The sequence below is a fragment of the Cyclopterus lumpus genome, chromosome 25, assembly GCF_009769545.1.
Source record: "Cyclopterus lumpus isolate fCycLum1 chromosome 25, fCycLum1.pri, whole genome shotgun sequence".
NCBI lineage: Eukaryota > Metazoa > Chordata > Actinopteri > Perciformes > Cyclopteridae > Cyclopterus > Cyclopterus lumpus.
Genome location: NC_046990.1, coordinates 12,112,084 through 12,133,762, shown reverse-complemented (window position 1 = coordinate 12,133,762; position 21,679 = coordinate 12,112,084). Strand labels below are relative to the sequence as shown.

Below are 21,679 nucleotides of genomic sequence, written 5' to 3'. Positions count from 1 at the left end.
TTACAGCAGGTAGTCCTGTGACTGGGTCTCCTTTAAGGTGGTTTACCCTACAGCAGGTAGTCCTGTGACTGGGTCTCCTTTAAGGTGGTTTACCCTACAGCAGGTAGTCCTGTGACTGGGTCTCCTTTAAGGTGGTTTACCCTACAGCAGGTAGTCCTGTGACTGGGTCTCAGCTGGTTCTCAGAGAGCAGGAATGTGTTCCAACATGTGACTTTGAAAAAGGTTGGGTGTATAAAATGATTAACATACGGCTTCAGTACCCCTGATCTCTCAGGGAGGAGAGCAATGGGTTAAATGTGGGGTGTCAGTGTCCCTCTGGCTTCACAATGAACACTGTTATAGTGAAACAAATCCTTCTTTCACAAAGCAAGCTTCGTGTTCCAAAATCTGCCCAAGGGATAAACTCGCTTAAAGCCCTCTTCACGAGGCCTTCTGAGTCATCATCATATGGAGGAGGGGGTGGTTTAAGTTAATTATAGAACCGTTCTTACTATTGGCAAGTCAACCAACATGCTGCAACCTCAGGTACCCTTTTCTAAATATCCTTAAACAGGGCATTGATAATGAGTTTGTGTTCGCTCCGGCCCACACACAATCACTACGTGTTTGAAGATGACTTTAGTCATCCTATGCTATAGAGTGTGTGTCTGTCTTCTTCAGGTTGTGAGAAACCAAATTGTTGACCCAATATGTAGATTATTGTATCTGTTAATCTTTTGAAGTTCAATCTTTTAGTCCATATAATGTTTGAAAAGTCATATGTCCGAGCATAGGTCTAAATATATCAGATGAGAGATCAGGTATCAATACATGTGTTCGACACAGACTTCCACAAGGTGGTGACACAGGACACGTTACACCTGCAGAAACTTCTACAGGAAATACACATTTTGATGTCAAGGGCATCCTAAATCAAACCCATACTCCAATGAATCAACTGTTTCTGTTATCTTGGTGGAAATCTCACATCACAATAATACATGTTCCTGCTGTCTTGTGTGATTCATCTTTTCCAACTACTTCTGCTGCTCCTCATCTTCATGCCTTGTGCTGAGGGACCAGCCGGTCTCTGCCTCAGTGACTCAGATGGAGTGTAAAATCAGTTAGATTCATTATTTTGTTGTAAAATCACAGTTAGATTCATTAATCCTGTTGCAATCTTTTCACTCCTGACATTCACACGACCATACGATGAGCAGAAAGTTACGATCTTTGTGACGCTTATATATTTTTTATGTGCCTGCAAGGTTTACTTTATTTGTTGTTGGATACCAGTTGGCAAACTTTTAAATGTAATGGCAGTTGAACAACAGCAAAGAATGATGGATGTGCTGAATTTATGGTTACAAAAACACAATATGTCAAACAATCTTTCCTCTTACATATTAGGTTAAAGGCCTTGTTGTTTTCCTGTTTTTGAATACGGGTTTTGTTTAGTTTCCCATCGATTCTACAAAATACTATTTCCCACGTTAGCTTTGGAAGCAGCACCAAGAACACCACATCTCAAGTGTTTTTATTGTTTAATCACAATGTTGTTGAAGGACAAAGAAACAATAAGTGATACTTAGATCTAAGTATTTAAACCAGAGTGATTATTGGATTTAGTTAAACAGTCTGTCTGCCTCTCATGTGAAGAAAGTGTGAACAGGATGGCATGAAAGGTCAAGAGGCTGGATAAATAATGCTTCATTAAATATAAACCGATGCTGTGAATACTGGAAGGACAAATGTAACCCCAACTAATAAAGACAACAGTAAATATGAACTCAAGCCAACTGTTCACTGTCAGACAGGGATTTATAAACTCAGGCCGAGCACAGGGATTGCTCAACTTTCACTTTTCTTAAGATGTATTTTCAAGAATTACTATGAAGGTACCTTGCAAATGAAAACCAAAAGTCAAATCTCATTAAATGCAGTTTAATTTGTTTAGTTAAAGGAGAACGTGAACTCATCCAAATGACAGTTTGATTAATCTATTGATTATTCAATCTAATATGTATATCCATAAACTCTTTTATCCACTTCCTGGCCATATGTATAATGTTACACATATGCATGTGCAGTGGCTTCTTCTTGGCCCCAGTGGCATGGCAGACACACCTACGACTCCCCCTTCAGCACCGATACCAGGTCTCCACTCTCCTTCAGCTCCTTGAGTATGTCCAGACCTCCGATCAGATCTCCTTTCACATAGAGCTGGGGGTAGGTTGGCCAGTTAGAATAGGTCTTGAGCCCCTGGCGCACCTCTTCATCCTGCAGAATATCAAAGGTGTCATAATCCACCCCGGTGTTGTTCAGAATCTCCAGTGTCTGCCTGCTGAAGCCACATTTTGCAGCCTCCTTGTTGCCTTTCATGAACAGCATGACAGAACTCTGGTTGATGATGGTCTTCAGCCGGTGCTCCATGGTGACAGCCTTCGGGCATGTGTTCTCCAGCTCCCCGGACTCAGCCAGCTCCTTCACAATGTCCAGTCCTCCCACCAGCTCCCCATTCGCATACAGCTGAGGGTAGGTGGGCCAGTTGGAGTAGGTCTTCAGCCCCTGTCGGACCTCCTCGTCGGACAGGATGTCGAAACTGCTGAACTGGATGCTGTGCTCTTTCAGCAGGGCCACGATCTGCCGGCTGAAGCCGCAGCGGGGCTCCTGGGAGGACCCCTTCATGAAGAGCATGCAGGGCGCCGCGTTGAGCAGCATTTTCAGCCGCTGATTCAAGTCCGTGGCGGTGCCCTCCGCGGCTCCCACCGGACTCCCGGTGACCGCCAGGCGCTGCACCTTCTTGGTCAGCTCCGGAGCATGGGCTCCATCCATGCGGTCCACCTTCTCCCCTGCTTTGAAGAAAAGGAAAGTGGGGACAGAACTGATCTCGTACTTCTCCGACACCTCTGGCACCGCTTCCGCCTCCAGCTTGACAAAACTGGTCTGCGCGTGCTCCTTGGCCAGCTCGGCCATCACCTCGTTCATTTGGACACACTGAGGAGCCCACGCGGCCTGGAAATGCACCACGGTCAGGCATTTTCCAGCTTTGGCTAGGACATCTTCAAACTGCTGATTTGTTGTCGCTTCCACGAGATTCGCCATTTTTTCTTCGCTCTGTGCAGCGCTTCCGGTGTTGCTCCGACGTCACATCCGCTCGGCCCGTTAGCTTCTCACAAGTGCTCGAGCTCGCACTAGGAAGTCATTTGCATGTTATTTGGTGATAAGAAAGGGCTTCACACACTGGATGACTTGAAAAGACAAGTGTGACTTTCAAGGTAACCGTTGAACAACATTCCATTATTACACACACGCACGACACAATCTGCTTATTGTAACGTTTGGTTTGTACCGTTAGCTTAGCTCAGTGAACGTTAGCTCTTCAAAGTTAGCTTCTGTCGCAAACGTTTCTAATTTGGACGAAGCTAAATCCTGCTAGCAAGCCGATGCTGGCGAACGTTTTCCGTAATTAGGTTACTGTTCGAGCTCTGTTGAAACTGTTGAATTAGTGCTAACACCCGTCGACTGGCCTCGCAGGATGCAGCTAACCTGCGTTAACTCTGCTAACGTCAGTCGTCAAAGCTGTTAAACTAACCTGACATTATGATGCTAACGTTACGTGGAGCTCACGTTAGCTGCTCAGCCTCTACTTCTTTCTTTTCAATTACCTTCGGTTTGGATTAGCTAATTGGCTAAGTTTACACATGGCAGGTAACAAGATGTACGTGACCCTCCAGCAACTGCTAGCTGTAATGTGATTTGTTTGTATAACTATAATAAGGAAGCAACGTTTTTGCCAGTTTCGGGATTAAGATACGTTGTGTTTTAAGGAGTAAGACAACAATTGTTTCTATTGTTGATCAGCCTCTCAATTACTTCCTCCATTATAATTGAGTTACTCATAAGGCCTGAACAATGTTTCAAGAGCCTGAAGGTTTTGTCACAGTATAGTCGAAATAATTTAATTTACAAGGATATAAAAGAGAGGAAAATCCTCACACTTCAGTAGCTGGCTGAATAATAATAATAATGATGATGAATATAATATTTTTCGGTTGCTCAACTAAACAAGTACGGGATTAATTCTGAGCACTAGCTCGTGGTGCAGCAGTACTAAGAGTTCAAGACACATTTTATTGATCAGAATAATGTGAAAAACATTTTGCCAATTGAATGTCGACCAATCAACATAAAATAAATTGTCAGAATTGCTGATAAACTTTTAATTTATTTATTAATAAAAGATGCACCCACAACATTCATTAGTCTCAACTTTTCCAATCTGCTGCTTCGCCTCTCTACATAAAGGGAACATTTTGGGGCTTTGAACTGATCCTTAAAAAACATGCCATTTAAAAACTTTATTTTTCAGAGCACTGACATTTAAAATCATTAACACACTGCCCTGAACAGAAATTGTCATGGCCGTTATTTTCTTTATAAACTCGACTTGATAATTAGTCGGGTAATGAAAAAAATGAACAATTAATTGAGAATGAAAATCACTGTTGGTTGTACCCTTGCATCAGACTAGCTAATTAGTTAGTTTAGCCTATATATCGACTAATATTCGCGAACCACCGATGTATCACGTCAGTGTATATGGCAGCTGATGAGTACCGAGAATTTACAGTAAATTAATGCCAATTATATATTTGAGGTAATTTAGAAACATTGCCTCCGCGTCTGTCCTCGGGTGACATGTTTAAAATGCCCTTCTTAGTCTTGTGCAGTTCTTTTAAAAACACATTCAAGGGATCCTTAAAAAAAAATGTAAACTTAAATATTGATATTGGCCTTGAGTGTTTAGTATCAGTCGGGCCTTCTGGAACATCTTATCTTTTGCTATAGAAACACCATGGAGGAACAAACTGCAGACATAGAGGTGACGGTCAAAACACTAGACTCCCAAAGCAGAACCTACACAGTTGGTGCTCAGGTAAATTATGACATCTCTCCTACGAACTCTAGAGTGCATTTTCATTCAGCCTTCGTAGTCGTCTGACTCGTGTCTGTTCCATCTTTTTTGTAGTTGACAGTGAAAGATTTCAAGGAGCACATTGCCCCTTCAGTGGGTATCCCGGTGGACAAACAGAGGCTGATCTATCAGGGCAGAGTCTTACAGGATGAAAGGACTCTGGCAGACTACAGTAAGTAACCACTGGATCATTTAAAGCAATGCAGAACTTGATTTTATCTTGTTTCAATTTGTTTTTGAGTTCCTTCGCAATATTAAGTAGTTCCGGCAAAAGTAATTGCTCGGCAATGTATAATGCAGCTAGAATTTATTTTGTTTCTCAAAACAAAACTGACGTCAACACACCATCAAATGTGTAACTGCAGTTCTTTTTTGTCCCAGATGTGGATGGCAAGGTGATACATCTTGTGGAGCGGGCGCCCCCTCCGCCCTCACAACCTGGCTCGGGGTCAGGAGGCACTTCAGCTGATAGTGGACCCTCCTCATCCTCCCAGGGACCATCACAAGTGCCTCCACATGATCGCAACGCTAACAGCTATGTAATGCTGGGCACCTTCAACCTTCCTGTCAACATCATGGACCCCCAGCAGATACAAGTAGGTCTGCTGTTCATTGTATTTAAGTGGTTGGGGTGGAAGGTACTGAATGTATAGAAAGTACATCAGTATGAATTTTGACTATACTGTGCTGACCGATGGAGCCTAGAGATGCACCGATTGCCTGACTGCCATTGAAGCGGTCTGGTTTTCAGCTGATCGGCCATGACCCGTAAAGAAGTTATATGTTTCAGATTTACATAATAGTTACATGTACAAACTGCAATGTCACAGGCACACACACTTGGTGTGTGAAGAAGACATAAGAACCAAATTTGTTACACTTACAAGTTCAAAATAAACCGTAAAAGCTGTTGAAACGGCTCACATAATCAAACTGGTCTTATATTGTGGTTCAGAGTAATCACAGTGGCCGGCTCATCTTCTAATTATAAAGAGCTAACTGGCTAAAGTTAAGGGAAGTTGTCTTGTATGGTGCGTTCACGCTCTGCGCAGTTAAAATATATATTGGACAACAGGTAAATTATAACGCTATCATGATGTTTTCATATGTAGTTTTTGTCGTTTGAGGGACATGTTTTCACACCAGTATAAGAAATTGTATTATGACCTGTTAGACTTTCTAACACTAGCTCTACCAAGCTTATAATACATAATTAAAACTACTAATTCTATGTAGTTCTTACGGGAGTGTGAGAAAAGGTGAATACAGCCTTGTGTGTTTCCAGGGGAGATGGACAGAAGTGAGCTCACCAGACAATTCATAATGACTGGCAACAATTAAGAAGAAAATTGTGTATGAATATTGACTAATAATTTATTGTACAAAGTCCAGCGTAGTACAAACTAGCTGACTGTCATTGTTTCTGACATACCTGAGCAGGCAGTCCAGTGTGATGAACAGCAACTTGAAACTTATTACTTTCTTGAACAGAAGTCATAACGGAGATGTAAAGGACAAATTTGTTTTTGAATAAAATAAACAATATATTTAGTATGGTTTGTCTTGCATGCTAAGTATTGTTTCTAAATGCGCATTACTTCTGTGATGTTGTTGTTTAGATGTCAGTTCAGCAGATGGTGTCTGGTATGGGAGAGAACGCCAGGAATGCCAGAGTCACAACCAGCACTGGGGTAAGATGCCTGCTGACTGCATAAAATATCACTTCACATTTCCCTGTGGTTTGTTGACGGCCCCCTTTTCTATTTCAGAGCAATGGGTCTGTGAATGTGCACATTGATATGGACCAACCAGTGCAGAGCGAGCCGAGGCTGAGGCTGGTGCTGGCTGAGAACCTGCTGAGGGACATCAATGATCTCATCCACAGGATGGAGGTGAGGGCTCACCTTCAGGGTATTTTGGGGGGGTGACTCAGCAGAAATGATTTTTTCTTGTGGCGCTGGCCACTTTTTAATAGGTTACTAAAAATTCACACAATACATTTGCCTGCTGTCTTGTGTCTTTTCTTTCTTCAGGGTAGGGCAAGTGATTCATCTGCTCCAACAGAGACTGCTGCTCCTCCTGCTCCTGCTGCTGCTGCTGCTCCCCCTCCTCCCTTATCTTCATCTACCACCTCCACTCCCTCTCCCTCTGCCCAGCCCATGGATACCTCCCCACCTCCAACAACTCCCCCACCTCCAACCACCTCTTCAGCACAATCTGAGGGACCAACACCCCAACCTGGACCCAAGTGAGACATCCTCTCTTTCTCAGTGATATTTGAGTTTTTTCAGTTCATTAAGTCAGGCAATTTTGAAACAAACCTGAAAGTATTAAGCATAAAATAAATGTAGTTGATTCCTCAATTTAATAAAAAAGATTATCGGGGCCACGGCACGAGACACTTCTTCTGATTGAAACTAGTTATTTGATCGTGTTTCAGTAGATGTCTTTCCCTGTAATATATATATTTTGTATCTTTTTGTTGACCAGTTTGGTGCACAGTTGTTGTTTGATTGTAATCATCTCTGCCCTCCTTTCGTCCCTAGTCACCCGAGCCCAGCTGAGTTGGCAGAGATGTTGTCTGAGCTTCGGCGGGTGGAGGAGAGACTGCAGCCCTTTATTCAGAGAGCTCACACCATCCTGGAGACGGCCACCACTGCAGAATACAACAATAATACAGTAGGATGCAAACAGCCAAATACTAATATTAACTAGTGGTCCTTAGTATATTTCTGAAATGTATGCTTTTTAAAAGAGGCCCCTATATCCATATTTAAACATTCCACAGTTTTTAAATTCACATAGACAGCGATAACTTTAATATCTGCAAGTATTGCATCAATAAAATAATTACAAATGGAGTAATGTACCACATGATAATGAGTGGTATCAATAATGTCATCTAATCTTCAGCAAGAAAGATGCTGTGAATCTTGTGTATTTAACATAAAGTATATAGTTGCCTTTTTAAATGGTTTCTTTTCTGTCTCAGGAGAGAGAGGAGGAACAGCGCACTCTCATCCTGACATGGGAGTGTCTCCGTCTCCTTGGTAACGCCCTTGTGGCCCTCAGTGACCTGCGATTGAACCTCATGAGCCCTGTGCCCCGCCACTTGCATGTGGTCCGCCCTTTTTCCCACTATGCCACCCCAGTCACTCTGCCTGGAGCTGTGCACCATCACATCCCAGTGCAAGTAAGTGAAGGCAAGCGTATTATAGTTATTAATGCAAACTTTGAATGCAATCAGACTGACTCTGCTTGCATCTTCACTGACAGATGAACCTGGGTGCCACCGTGACTGTTGCGGGTAACGGCACTGAGGGACAGGCCCCGCCCACACAAACGGCCAGCCAGTCGGAGCAGACAGGTCAGGGACAGACCCCGCCCACACATACTTCCCAGTCCAATCAGCAGGCTGGACCGGGGCAGGCTGGCCCACGTGTCATCAGAATCAGCCACCAGGCAGTCCCGGTGGTTATGATGCAGATGAACACGGATGGTGTGTGATCATGCACCACAACCCCATACCACACTACTGCATCCTACGTGCTGTTATATCTTCTGTAAAGAGCAACACTGGCAGTTCATTAAGTATTGTAAAAGGAGTTCAAACTATGTGTGTGTTTGTATGTATGTGCAGGCTCAGGTGCTAACCCTGCCGCAGCTGGACAGCAAATGCCTGGACAACCAGGTACATTTGGCATGATGCGTTTTAAATAAGTCTAGTCGTGTAAAACACCTTAATGTACTGTATATTAGTCATATCACACATGAAGCCTTCTTTTTGTGACTCCTGAAAATAGTTTACTTCTGTAAGTCATGTTGTTCTGACTTCTTGGTCTCTGTTTCCCCCTTAAGGTGCCCTCCCCCCTGACTTTATGCGGAATCTCATGCAACAGATAAGCCAATATGCTGCTGCCGTAGCCACTAGTGCTGCCACTACCGCCGCCACTGGCCATCCGTCCGCACCCCAGCCCACCCCTCCTGGCTACAGCTCCACAGCCAACTCCTCAACTACCACCACAGGTCCTAACACACCCACCACCACACCTACTGCTCCCCCACCGCCTCCCCATGCTGGCCCCCAGCCCCAGGCCAGGGTTGTGTTCACCCGACCACCTTTTGCACCCAACATGCCCACTCCAGCCTTCGGCACTCGGGGAACCACCATCAATGTGAGAGCTGCCATGCCGGGCCAGCAGCCAGGACAGGTGGGGATAATGGTATCTGATTTGGTTCCTGTTTCCTTCTTTTTGGATGATTGTCAACATTTGAGAACAATTTAAAAATCTTTCTCCACAGCCTTTCAACCCTGCTGCTCTGAACCAGATGATTAGTGGACTGGTTGGACAGCTTTTGCTGCCAGGACAAATGCGTAAGTTAATAATAATATTGCAATTAGATTTTGGCTTTACCATCTGTCTATAATTATAATAGCTTAAAGTATGGAATGATTAGTCGGGGATTGCTTCCGATCAGTAATACTTCAATCTGTTTTTTATTTGCAACAGCTGGTCAAACAGTCACATCCTCCTCCTCTACGTCCACGTCCTCTTCTTCCTCCTTTTCTTCCTCCTCTCAAACATCCTCCGCCTCCTCCTCCTTTTCTTTCTCCAACTCGGGTCCAACTCCTCCGCCTACTGCAAACACTACTAATCCACCGAGCCAATCTGAGACCAACTCCATTGAGGCCCAGTCCCAGGAGATGCCCCCGGACCTCAGCCAGCTCCTGGGGTCTCTCCTGGGGGTAGCCGGTGGTGCCACTGGGGGCCCTGGAGGGGCCCCTTCCATTACTGTCACCACATCTGGTGTCCCAGCCTTCATCCAGGGAGTGAGTGAATTCATGCAGCAGGTCAGTGTTTGAATATTTGACTTGTGACTTTTGCTTGTGTGAAACTTTTTAATTTGCATATAATTTCTGTAGCCCTGTGCTATATCTGTTTATCATGTGTGCATCAGAAAAACACTTTGAAATAGGTTGTCAAGAACAAGTGTGTTCAATTATATCCAGATATTATAATAAGATGAATATAAGTACTCCTGAAATCAGACTAATGGGTTGTTAAAGGTTTTTATATAACAACATAGTCATCACCATCTCTCCTAATGGCCCCCCAGAGGGCTGGAAGTGAGTTACCAGTGTATTGCATGTAGCATTTAAACAAATCACTGCATTCAAAGTAACATTAACAAATCTTTACTCCACGTTTCATTTAATTTCTAGGCCCAACCCATCTTCCCTCCACCTCCCTCTGGTACCACCCCTGCTGCAGGGCCCACCCCCCCTGCAGGTGCCGAAGCCCTCAACCCGGAGCTGTTCACGGGCATCGTCCGTGGCGTCCTGAGCACCATGATGGGCTCTCTGGGTCAGGCCCAGAACGACACGGAGAGCATTGCCCAGTTCATGCAGAGGCTGTCCCAGGCAACCAACATCTTCATCAGTCCTGAGGATCCTACCGGTAACACGCACCAGTATATTATGTCGTAATACAGCTGCCAAGGGGGACACATTATGATCACGGAGCATATTAGAAAATAACTGGTCTAAATATTTTATTTTCTGTGAATCTCAGGGTTTTTCGGAGAGCTGCTGATGTTGGTGTGCCAGACGTTCACCATGTCAGACCTGGTGATGCTGCTTCATGGCCAGCACCAGCCCCTTGGCCGCATCCAGCCTCAACTGTCCCAGTTCTTCACCCAGAACTACCTCAACGGCAGAGAGCCCACCGACGAGAACATTACTGTCAGTTGGAGGAGAAATGTTTTTCCTTTAAATTATTGTTCATTTCAGATCTTTTAAAGTAGATGAAGCTAATTTACTTTTCATTATTGTTTTCTCATGGCTGATTTGTGTTTTTCTATTGTTTTGTGTACCTTTGCCGTCTTCTGCTCCCTCATTGGTCCGTTTCCACCCCCAGGCTGCGGCGGAGAGTCTTGTGACCGAACTGGAGGAGTACATCAGTGAGAGCTTTGTGAGTCCACGCCTCCTCTTGCACGGCTAAAATACAAAGCAGTATATCATTAAATGTGTGCACGTGACAATTATCGCAGACATCCCTAATTAAATGACATGGCAGTATTTCATTATAGAAGCACCACAGATGACATTTTAAAGGTGTTAGAATGTATTTAGTTTTTACCAACCTGTTGAAATGTTATTGTATTGATGACACATTTATTCCACTCCCACAGAGAGAGTCTTCAGTCACAGTGTTGGAGGGCGTTGACATCACTCAGACCAACATGTCCTTCTTCAGACAGCAGCTGATGCTCATTGCAACCCATATTCTACGTTGCACGGGTAAACTTTAGGACGTTTAAATCAATTGGTGATGGTTTATGTGCATATTTTGGTTTCAGTTTGTGTTTTGAATGTAGGCTGCAGCACTAAAGCTTATCACGGTTGGATTCTTAATCAGGAATTCTGCTTTTAAGTAGTAGCTTAACACTGTTTATTGCCACTGTCTAGGTAGCACTTCCCCCTCATTAGTTAATATCAATATTTTTCTCATCCAGATGACTCGTATGGGCCTCAGCTGTTACAGATGTGCAATCAGGCATTGTTTGAGTGTCTCGCCCTCAACTTGCACTGCCTGCGAGGAGACCAGAGAGCCCTCACCGCCGTCATCAACCACCGCATAGTCAGTATACGATCTCTCTCTCCCGGTCTGTTCAGGAGGCTCCAGGTGAAGCTGGCCGTGGCATGTTAGTCAAAGGATGTCCAGTTTAGTGCTTTGTGCAAAGTCATGTTTATCTGCATCGGGCATCGATGCCCTTGAGTGTTTTTTGGCAGGAAACGCAAAAAAAAACAAGCTAAAAGCCATGAAATGTTTGAGGTTAGAATTAATAACCCGTCGACAAAATCAAGAGGAAGCAGTTCTACCTGTACAATAACAGCTTTGTTTTCTCTTGTCGTTCCAGCGGAGGATGTCCAGCGACATCAGCCCCATCCTGGTGAACTGGATGACCAGCATGATGACAATGAGGCTGCAGGTGATTCTGGAGCACATCCCCATCTCACAGGAGCAGATCCAGAACTACATCGTTCACACACAGGTAACGAACCAGCTGTTCTTTTAAGCACTTATTGATGTTTTAGCTTCTGGCTTCCTACCATAATATAGATGGAGGAAATCATAGCTGCAGAACTTGAGAACTTAAAATGTGTTTGTTTACCACAAATCTTGTTTCTGGAACTGTAGATTGAAAGTTTTCAGAATACACACGTCCGTCTTATCTGATGGCTGTTGCATATCCTGTTACTTAGGACACCACGTCTGAAATGGCTAATAAATATTAAATGACATTCTTTCACAGGCAGATCAGTCTTCTGCACCTGGCACACAAGAGCCTGAACGAGCACAAAGTGCAGCGGTAAGCGCGTCGAGTCTTTAATGTCCTTTTCGGGTGAGCGGCGTTTGAAGGGTTGGGCATCGCTCCGCCTCTTTTAGTTCCGTCATTTTGTTGTCCTCCACTTCCAAAGATCGAGGACACCCTCTCACCAGCTGCAGCCACCACAGCAGAGGAGGCCATGTCGGTGTCACACGACACAAGGGCGTCGTCACGGGAAACACGGGTGTTGCCTGGAGACCTCGGGGCCTCGGGAGGCGCTGCACCATTAGGGGGCGACATGGCAGCGGCCGGAGCTGAGGGAGGGAGTGAGGAGTCTGCTCGAGAGTCCGAGACCTGGGCGGCAGCTGTTCCACCTGTAAGAGCCCACACAGTTACTGCTTAACAGGGATCTTTATTTGTTTTCCTGACTACACTTTATCTGTAGCTCCGCCCTGCTTCACCTTTAATCCAATGAACAAACTCAATGATCTTTCCTTTGTCTGTGGATTATAATTGTTTCTGGAAAGACACACTTAGGGTCTTCTCACGCATACTTAATAGATAACAGATGTTGCATGTGTACAATTACATTATTGATTGTGTCCAGCCAGCTTGTTGAGATCCTTAGCATTCAGTCTAGGAGACGGTGAACAAAACCTACACTTATCATTCGGTGCAACAATGCAATTCCAAGTTTAGCCAAAGCTAATCTGAGGTTTGCATTAGTGAGATCAAGTTGGTCCCTCTGTGTTGCAATGGAGGACCAGTAACAAAGGGTTTGAAAACATCCTTTTAAAAGATCCCCCTGCCAAGTCATATTCCCACGTGTGTGTTGTAGGAGTGGGTGCCCATCATCAGGTGTGATATGATGACCCAGAGGAAGATGAAGGCTCAGCCCCCGCTGTCTGACGCTTATCTGCATGGCATGCCAGCTAAACGCAGGAAGGTAATCGGATCAGTTGTAACTTTACTTATTACAAATGAATGTCACTTGTCTTCACCTTTTGTCTTCCGTGTGTTTTCAGACAGGACTGGGAGGTGGAAGCCTCCTCTCCCTCTCTGATGCGGTGAGTCAAGCAGCCAGGACAGCCGGCGTGAAGCCCGTCACGTCTGCTGAGCGACTACAGGACGAGCTGGAGACCCAGGAGCTGAAGGAAGCGTATGCAGAGCAGGTAACCGAGTCCTCGTGTCCTTTGGGGTCGTGCATCACATGTTCTCACCATCTCCATCAGAGACCCACGGTTTATACTGCTGTGTGTCTTAAGAACACGAGGCGATATAATTATGTCTAAATTAAACAAAGGTTCGCTTCAAATCTGTTGATCTTTGGAAACATTGGTGCGATCAGTTTTATAATGTATTCTATACTTTGTTTTGGATAAGTGCTGACCTCAAACAATCGGTTGTATAATACATTAGTCAATCAATAGAAAAATAATCAGTAACTTTTTTTGCAGCACGTGGAATAATAATTATTATAATGGTCTTCGTTAATGAAGCCCAAGATAATTGTGTTTAGTAGGAGATTTGTTGGGTATGCTGACATTATTACTTGGTTTATAATGTAATGTTTACATCCTGGCGTAGTTCTTTATTAGTTCAAGTCATTTTGGATATGAAGCGTGTCCCTTCTGACACGCCGTGACGATCACATGTTCTCCCGTCTCAGGTTAAAGCGGACATCAAGAAACGAGTGAGGGAAGACCCGGATTTCAACTCCCAGCATTCCCCCAATGCACACAGGGCCTTTTCATCAGACTCGTAATCAAGTTCAACTGATATGAAACCTGCAAGATTCTCTGTTTTTATCTTTTCTTTGATCTTCATTAAACTGCCCCCCAATGCCGCCTCACCCCCCCAAACTGTCTGTATGGCTTTTTAAGCAGTTGGGCTCTCTTGACTAACTGCCTCATGCTAATGTGACTACTTCTCCCAGTGCCTATTTATTTCTATGTTTATTTTGGTCCAACTTTTGGCTGAGAGAATGTTCCTTATGAAAAGGTATCGGATTTAAGTTTGACTCCCATCAGGTCACTTTACTTGTCGTATGTCTGCTTTGCCCTCATATCCTCGTGTTGCTTTGTTAATATGGAGCCTAAATTTGCATTATTTAGTGGACTTTAGACTTCCTGTCAATACTCTCGAGTGCAAGAGTATACTTTCATGTGACGGACAAGCGGTTTGGTACATGAATGTAAAGTAAGCTTAATAAAAAATTTAAAAACACTTGATGCAGTATGAAAGTCTGAGTATTATCTGAGACAAATGGCTTAGCACAGATATCAGTATTGGCGATTGTGAAGTATGTAACAATAAATTTCAGTTTTAAAAAGTGTTGTAAGAAGTACTCGGGCATACTTTGTTGTGACTTATGATTTAAGACTCTATGACTTGTTTGACATACAATCACTTTGTTATGAGCCTTTTAAGACCTGCTTATACCACAGAAAATTAAAGCTCGCCAACGTTACTTGAGTAAATAGTCTACTTGTTTACATTCCATATTCTCCTGAAATACATTAAATTGACAAACAAATACTGCGAGCTCAAAAGTGTTTCTTCAGCTGTAATTCAAAAACCACTTCACATTGACTTTGACCTGCCGAGCTAAATAAACCGTGTGTTGTATCTCAACCTTTGGGCTTGGGTTGCTTATCAGGAAGGATCTCGCTCTCAGGAGCCACATGAGGAACCCAAGGGCCTTGTTGTTGTTTACACACCACATTGAGCAGTAATGTCTTCAGGCAACAACAAAAAGTCAATATGAGGTGACGATGTGATCAAAGCTCCACGAATGCACCATGCAAAACACGGCTTTGGAAGAAAAGCCCATTTATGGCCTTTGAAGCTTTCAGCTGGGGGGTGGTGTTTTATTAACTAGCCAATAGGGACCACTGATGGGAGGAGCTACGGTTCCACCTGAACATCAGCACTAACATTCACACACACTAGACATTTAGGGGTTAAGTGTCCTCTGCATTTAACCCTAAGGATGGGCTGCTGTGAAGCAACTGGGGGTTCAGTGCCTTGCTCAAGGACACTTCGACATGAACCGTGGGGAGAGCGGGGATTGAACCGGGTACCTTCTGGTGACGGGACGACCGCTCGTCCCCATGAGCTACAGCCACAGTTACATTGACATTTGATTTTGAAACCATTAATAATCAAATGAAAACAGCACAGATGGTTGAACAAATGGTTTCAAAATCAAATGTCAATGTAACTCTGGCTGTAGCTCATGGGGACGAGCGGTCGTCCCGTCACCAGAAGGTACCCGGTTCGATTCCAGCTCTCCCCACGGTTCATGTGTGTCCTTGAGCAAGGCACTGAACCCCCAGTCGCTCCCTGGGTGCTTATAAAATGTGCACGTAGACTAATGTCAGTTCCATCTCAAAACAAGACATTATGATTCTTACATCTCCTTCACAGCAATCAAACTCAAGGTCGTCCTCCAATCAGAGGATCGACCCCCAGCTGGGGATCGAACCGTCGATCCTCTGATTAAGACACTTAACCCCTAAATGTGCAGCAGTTCGAACCCCTGATCAAGACACTTAACCCCACATTTAGGAGTTAAGTATCTTGATCGGCGGTTCAAGACACTTAACTCCTAAATGTGGGGTTAAGTGTCTTGATCGGTCGCACATTTAGGGGTTAAGTGTCTTAATCAGAGGATCGGTGGTTCGATCCCCGGCACAGCCGGGGATCGAACCACCGATCCTCTGATTGGAGGACGACCATGAGTTTGATTGCTGTGAAGGAGATGTAAGTATCATAATGTCTTGTTTTGAGATGGAACTGACATTAGTCTACGTCCACATTTTATAAGCGCCCAGGGAGCAACTGGGGGTTTAGTGCCTTGCTCAAGGACACACATGAACCGTGGGGAGAGCTGGAATCGAACCGGGTACCTTCTGGTGACGGGACGACCGCTCGTCCCCATGAGCTACAGCCAGAGTTACATTGACATTTGATTTTGAAACCATTTGTTCAACCATCTGTGCTGTTTTCATTTGATTATTAATGGTTTCAAAATCAAATGTCAATGTAACTGTGGCTGTAGCTCATGGGGACGAGCAGTCGTCCCGTCACCAGAAGGTACCCGGTTCAATCCCCGCTCTCCCCACGGTTCATGTCGAAGTGTCCTTGAGCAAGGCACTGAACCCCCAGTTGCTTCACAGCCCACCCATCCCAGATGACACATATCATATATGTATATGACAATAAAATACGGTTTAAGTTTAAAGGTTGTACTTTTTGGGGGGTTCCTGTAATTCATTGTATGCAGTCTTGAGATGTTATTATACAAAACCATTTATCTACAAAGAGAAAGTGCAGCCTATGCAGAAGACTGTCTTTGAAGTGGTGTAGAATAAGAATAACTTAAAATAACTGATTGTGTCCTTTAATTGCGCTCAAAGCCTTGCTGTGCTTGTTCTATTGTGTATCAAGTACCAAACCCTAGATATTTGAATAATATCCAGTCAGCAACAATACCCTAATTCTAGAAAGATATATTTATTGACACTTTTCCCACGATGTCTGGCGGTGGTGAAACGACCACGTTGCAACGCTCCCAGAGATGTTAAAGAAAAGGAATACAGTGGTTACAATGATCGGTACATTTCATGAACCCGGCAATGTTTAAACTATAGGATTAAGAGCGATTATAAAATATGGGCAACACTTAAATTCTTAATGCCATCCCTTTTTTCCTGCACGGCCAGACCCCAAAGAGCCGGTTCAACTATAAATCGGTCTCTATAAACGTGTCTTAAGTAAAAGTAAAAGTCTAAATAAGGCCGTGCTGTCGATGAGTAACGAGCTGCTTAGAAGGAAGAGATCGAAAACGAGTGAAGTTAATTACACGCAGCGCACACAGAGTTATTTGACGAGGCATTGTGGCCGTGAAGGTCACCGTCACCTTGGGGAACCGGTTGGACCGACAGGGATCAAATGGATCCTGTTTGGGGGGGTGGACTGTGAGCAAGCCGGCTCTCCATTAGCACTAAATGGGACACGCAAAGCATGAAATACAACATTTCTCTTCCACGTGCTGCATGTTTATTTTTGGATGGAAAATGAAACAGTCGATATGATGAAAGATGATTTAATATGAATGAGTTTTAAAACCAGCAGACAAAGAGCAATGCATACACATATACAGCAACAAGCTGGTTCCATCACAGCTTCATCACCGAGCTGCAACATGAGCCAGACTATTAACTAACGATCAACATCCTGTTAACCCAACGTGGTCACCGGGCGTAGTTAAGCATCCAGACACCTGCAGCATATTTGCATAAGGTGTGCGTGTGCATACAAAGCTGCTGGTAACGTCGATTAGAAACAAAGAGGAAACGCTTGATGCATCAAGTTTCACTTTGGAACAGTTTGATCATTTGACGCTTATTTGCGCTCTGGTCAAAAGTCACGAGTCATCAAACTCTCCGCCAGAAAAAGAAACAAGTTTATTTCCCTTGAACTACTCCCTAAAAGAATGAATCAAACAATGAAAGTAGTCAAGTAGCAAATATTACAGCAAACAGATGTATTTATGAGCAATAAGCCCACACACACACACACACACACACACACACCTCAACACACTCGGGGTTTGTAGTTCCAGCCTTACTGGGTCCAGAACGACCGCTGGCGACTGTTAGCAGTCCTGAGATAAGTGCTGTGTAGCCGTCTTTAAGACTGAAGAGGGACACAGCAAAGATTACAGGCCAACTCTAAAACGTACAAATGATAAGAGTGATACGTCAAGAGGAAAGACTTCTATTCAGTAGTTCATGTGGGGGCTTTGAGCTGGGAGTGCTTATAGAAAGGCTCCAGGATTTGAGCGAGGATCTTTGAGATTTCTGAATCTGTGGGCGAGCCAAACTCCAAGAAGCTGTAATAAAAATAAAATGAGCGTAAATAAGTGAGCAAAATACAGAGTGAGCGAGACAACTTGTTTAAAACATCCATTTGCCATTTAAAATGTATTTAAAAACATATATTACCATATCCAACAGTATTCATTGTTCAAGTGCAAAACATTTATCCACAAATATTAACTCGGAAGATTATTATCGTCATTATTAAACGTTGTGCTCACGTTATCCTCAACAATCTAAGAAAGTAACCTCCCTCTTTTTAATCTCTCTCTCATGTTTGCTGGAACGACCTGCCGTGCATAATAAAGTCAGTTCTCCGGTAAACGTCAACACGCGTCAGCGTCCATCGGACTGACCTCTGTGGAGCTGAAGAAGAGGCCGATGCCGCCCACAAAGCGCAGCACCTCTCCCGCGGTCTGCTGGATGGTGCTCGAGCACGGGCCACAAGACGGACGGTCGCCCTCGTAGCAACTCTGGAAGTGAAGGCTGAAGAGTAAACAACATGACAAAAGAAAAGCATATTCCAGTGAGATGTACTGACCGCAGCACAGGAGCCGTTGTGGGGAACAGACGTGAAGCCACAGCAGTTGAGGGTTTTCTCTACGTCCCTTTGAGTGGCCTCAGATTTGTTCCATCCGACCTCCAGCAGATGGTTCTGTGAATGAGAATCACACGGCCTGGTTGCATTCAGATGTCAAAAGCATGAAGAATAATACACATTACTTGTGCGAGGCTACACCATTCATTAAACCCATGAGAGAGTATTTTGAACATACCTGTTGTTCTTTATTCAGGGCCAGACACGCGCAGGACACAGAGAACTGCATGATAAACACCGTGAACAGGATTATCATGTACTGGAGCGGGTTCAGGAAGTCGACGTGTTGCTGCTTTTACCATTTAAAAAGGAGCTGGGCGTTATTTCCTTTATGTACGACAAACAACCCAAAGGATACGAAGAAGAGCAGGACCTGGTGGTGCTTCAGGGCGCCGCACAGGCCCACAAAGGCAACCAGCAGCAGGAAGGCGCCCACGCCGATGACCCCTGCCACCACCCTGATGCTGGAGACCAGGTCGAACCATTTGCCCCAAGCTGCCACTCCGATCAGCAGCAGACTCACCAGCTGACGAGGAAGTAAACAACGTAACCATGGCGACAAGGAGGAGGTACAATCAACGTCACCAGGATGTCTCCAATTAAAGAACTGTGCGTCATGGAGGTCCATCAACATCGTGCTGATTGATGAACTGGACAAATGTTGTCTGGCCTTAAATTCAACTTAGAGTTGAAACGTTTCAATTTAAAATCGTATTATTTTCATTATCAACATTCATATAAAGAACCATTAGAATTTCCCACAGACGAAAAGTTGATTCCTTCAAATGTCTGATTACCAGGTCGAAACTCAAAGAAGTCAGTTACTATCATATTCATACACTTAAAAATCACCATATTAGAAAAGCTGGAACTTATTGTACCTTTAACTTAGATATTAATCCGTTTATTTATTTATATGTACACCTTTCTTTAAGTACAGGAACACGTAAAAGAGACTACAGTAAAGTAAAGCTTACTGCACAGCCTTCAGTTGAAAGAGGTACAACAATAGCATCATAATAATAAACCTCCTCGTAAACTGAATATGGACCCAAGGCGGCGGCTCCGTCCAACATGGCGCCGGCCACTCACCGCATAGAGGACGTTGAGCGCGCTGAGCGCGTTCCTCGTGCACACGAAGCCCCCGCACACCATGGCTGCTCCCCGGGTCCGACCTGTCACTGTCCGGGTTTCCACCAGCCCGCAGTCAGGCTCGAGGCTCGCGACTACTTCCGGCTTCTCGTCCGCAGGTGCAACCGTTTCCGGAACACATCCTGCCCGCTGATTGGTCCGTTGTGTTTATCGCGCATACGTCATCCTAGTGTTCTCAACCAGTCGGGTCCTAATTAACCCAGATCATGAGTCACTCCGGGTCAAAGGTTACTAGAGGCCATGTATTCACTTGTCACATTTGTATGAACATATGTAATAACATTTAATATATGTATATATAAATATATATATATACATATACATATACATATATATAAATATTTAACATTTAGCAAGGTTATCTTATTAAGTGGCAACAGGTGCGTTGAGTGTCTCATTGTCGCCCTCTGCTGGTGTTTACTTGTTAGGTCAGAAAGGTCAAGTCTGGTTCCTTCATCTCTTTGGCTCCTCTTTGACTGACGATTGATTTCACGTATTGCTGGCCTGGTTCAAATCTTCAGAATAAACTTGGAAAAGTAATGTTTTGAAATTAAAATTTCACTTGCATGAATGAGGTAGAAACCTTTCTTTACTCAATGTTTGTGTGAATAAAGTGTTCTGTTTGTAAAAGGTAGAAGATTAAGTAAGAAGATGATTGCACTTCACAGATAACACAACAAGTATCATCAAGACTTATTATTATTATTGTTATTAATAAAAACAGAGGCAGTCTAAATAGCAATATTTCCCTTCCTTACTATAATAAGACCAGTGATGCCCTCGGCTGAAATCTGAGCATGTCCAAAAAACCCATCAAACCCTAAAAAGCACCACTTTGCCCGTCTTACAACACTCAGAAAGAAGAAGTGCAGGTTGCATCGCTCACAGTTGATTTCCGCTCTGAAACCAAACCAAAGGTCACTCTCAATAAGCTGAGTGTGGTCTGCTGTCTTTGAGATAACGGGACCTGATAAGATAATGGAGGAAGAACTGCATTACGTAGCGGTGACCTTCAAGACCGAAGGGATATCTGCACATGGTGAGTTCTGTTTGTTGTTGGACTTTGAAGATAATGACGTCTGCTGAAACTGAACTCAGATCTGTTGACAGTAGTGGAAAGTACATTTACTCCAGTACTTGTACATTTGAGGTACGTGTCTTTTACTTCGCTTTTTCTATCCCCTGCTACTTCAAACGTGCACTCCATTGCATTTGATTGAATTGGTTTGATATTTATACATATGCATTTGTAAAATAATATTTTTCCATTGCAACATTTTAAAGCTCTAAACTTAACTTAGGACTATCTATTACCTCCACACGGCGCCCACATGGGGACAGAGTACGACACTCAGTTCAAATGACCCGGATCCTCCAGCACAAAGCAAGCGCCAGCGTTTCCTTTGACCCCCTCGGGAGGAAGGAAAATAACTCTGGATTTATAATTAAAATAAGGACTGTTCAAGTGATTGGGAAGCTGATTTGAATCATCACTGATGTACAGAGTGCCTTTCTGGGCCCAGAGGAGTTGCCCCCTGTTTACCTCAACTGGAGGGCCTACGCTCCCGAAACGAACACTTATCTGCAGATGAGGAAGCGACTTTTGAAAGTCTCAAATGTCCGAACTTAAAGTTTCATTTCAACACTTTTGTTGTCGTTTTTTTTTAGAAATAATCTATGATGAGGTGACGACATGCAAGGAGCACGCGTTGGGTACAGATCCTGCCATACCAGGTTATTTATGGTTTACCACCA

General features: G+C 44.0%; 3 protein-coding genes and 1 pseudogene across 5 annotated transcripts; 2 read left to right on the top strand and 2 right to left on the bottom strand.

Annotated features, from left to right (window-relative positions):
- Nucleotides 1–1,510: 1,510 nt before the first annotated feature.
- On the bottom strand, nt 1,511–3,134 carry glrx3 (glutaredoxin 3). The gene has a single exon (XM_034528668.1). The coding sequence runs from the start codon at nt 3,082–3,084 to the stop codon at nt 2,107–2,109; it is 978 nt and encodes a 325-aa protein (XP_034384559.1). The 5' UTR covers nt 3,085–3,134; the 3' UTR covers nt 1,511–2,106.
- On the top strand, nt 3,106–14,624 carry bag6 (BCL2 associated athanogene 6). 3 transcript variants are annotated; one of them, XM_034528667.1, is made up of 25 exons: nt 3,106–3,257; nt 4,831–4,918; nt 5,012–5,129; nt 5,339–5,553; nt 6,577–6,648; nt 6,727–6,849; nt 6,991–7,205; nt 7,504–7,636; nt 7,950–8,150; nt 8,234–8,324; nt 8,598–8,648; nt 8,816–9,180; nt 9,260–9,332; nt 9,469–9,809; nt 10,182–10,416; nt 10,531–10,700; nt 10,876–10,929; nt 11,150–11,258; nt 11,474–11,598; nt 11,879–12,013; nt 12,275–12,331; nt 12,441–12,665; nt 13,128–13,235; nt 13,315–13,461; nt 13,959–14,624. In XM_034528667.1, the coding sequence occupies exons 2-25, from the start codon at nt 4,838–4,840 to the stop codon at nt 14,052–14,054; spliced, it is 3,540 nt and encodes a 1,179-aa protein (XP_034384558.1). In that variant the 5' UTR covers nt 3,106–3,257; nt 4,831–4,837; the 3' UTR covers nt 14,055–14,624. The 3 variants fall into 3 exon arrangements, with proteins under 3 accessions (XP_034384558.1, XP_034384556.1, XP_034384557.1); XM_034528665.1 differs by having other exon boundaries at nt 8,234–8,456; XM_034528666.1 differs by having other exon boundaries at nt 3,129–3,257; nt 8,234–8,456; nt 8,816–9,168; nt 13,959–14,520.
- Nucleotides 14,625–17,383: 2,759 nt separating this feature from the next.
- tspan13a (tetraspanin 13a) lies at nt 17,384–20,034 on the bottom strand. Its single transcript, XM_034528756.1, has 6 exons — nt 19,865–20,034; nt 19,131–19,298; nt 18,951–19,031; nt 18,716–18,829; nt 18,531–18,647; nt 17,384–18,188 (listed from the first exon to the last, which is right to left on the bottom strand). The coding sequence occupies exons 1-6, from the start codon at nt 19,925–19,927 to the stop codon at nt 18,114–18,116; spliced, it is 618 nt and encodes a 205-aa protein (XP_034384647.1). The 5' UTR covers nt 19,928–20,034; the 3' UTR covers nt 17,384–18,113.
- A 755-nt stretch (nt 20,035–20,789) lies between these two features.
- Nucleotides 20,790–21,679, top strand: part of LOC117728058 — a 6,054-nt pseudogene continuing 5,164 nt past the window's right edge.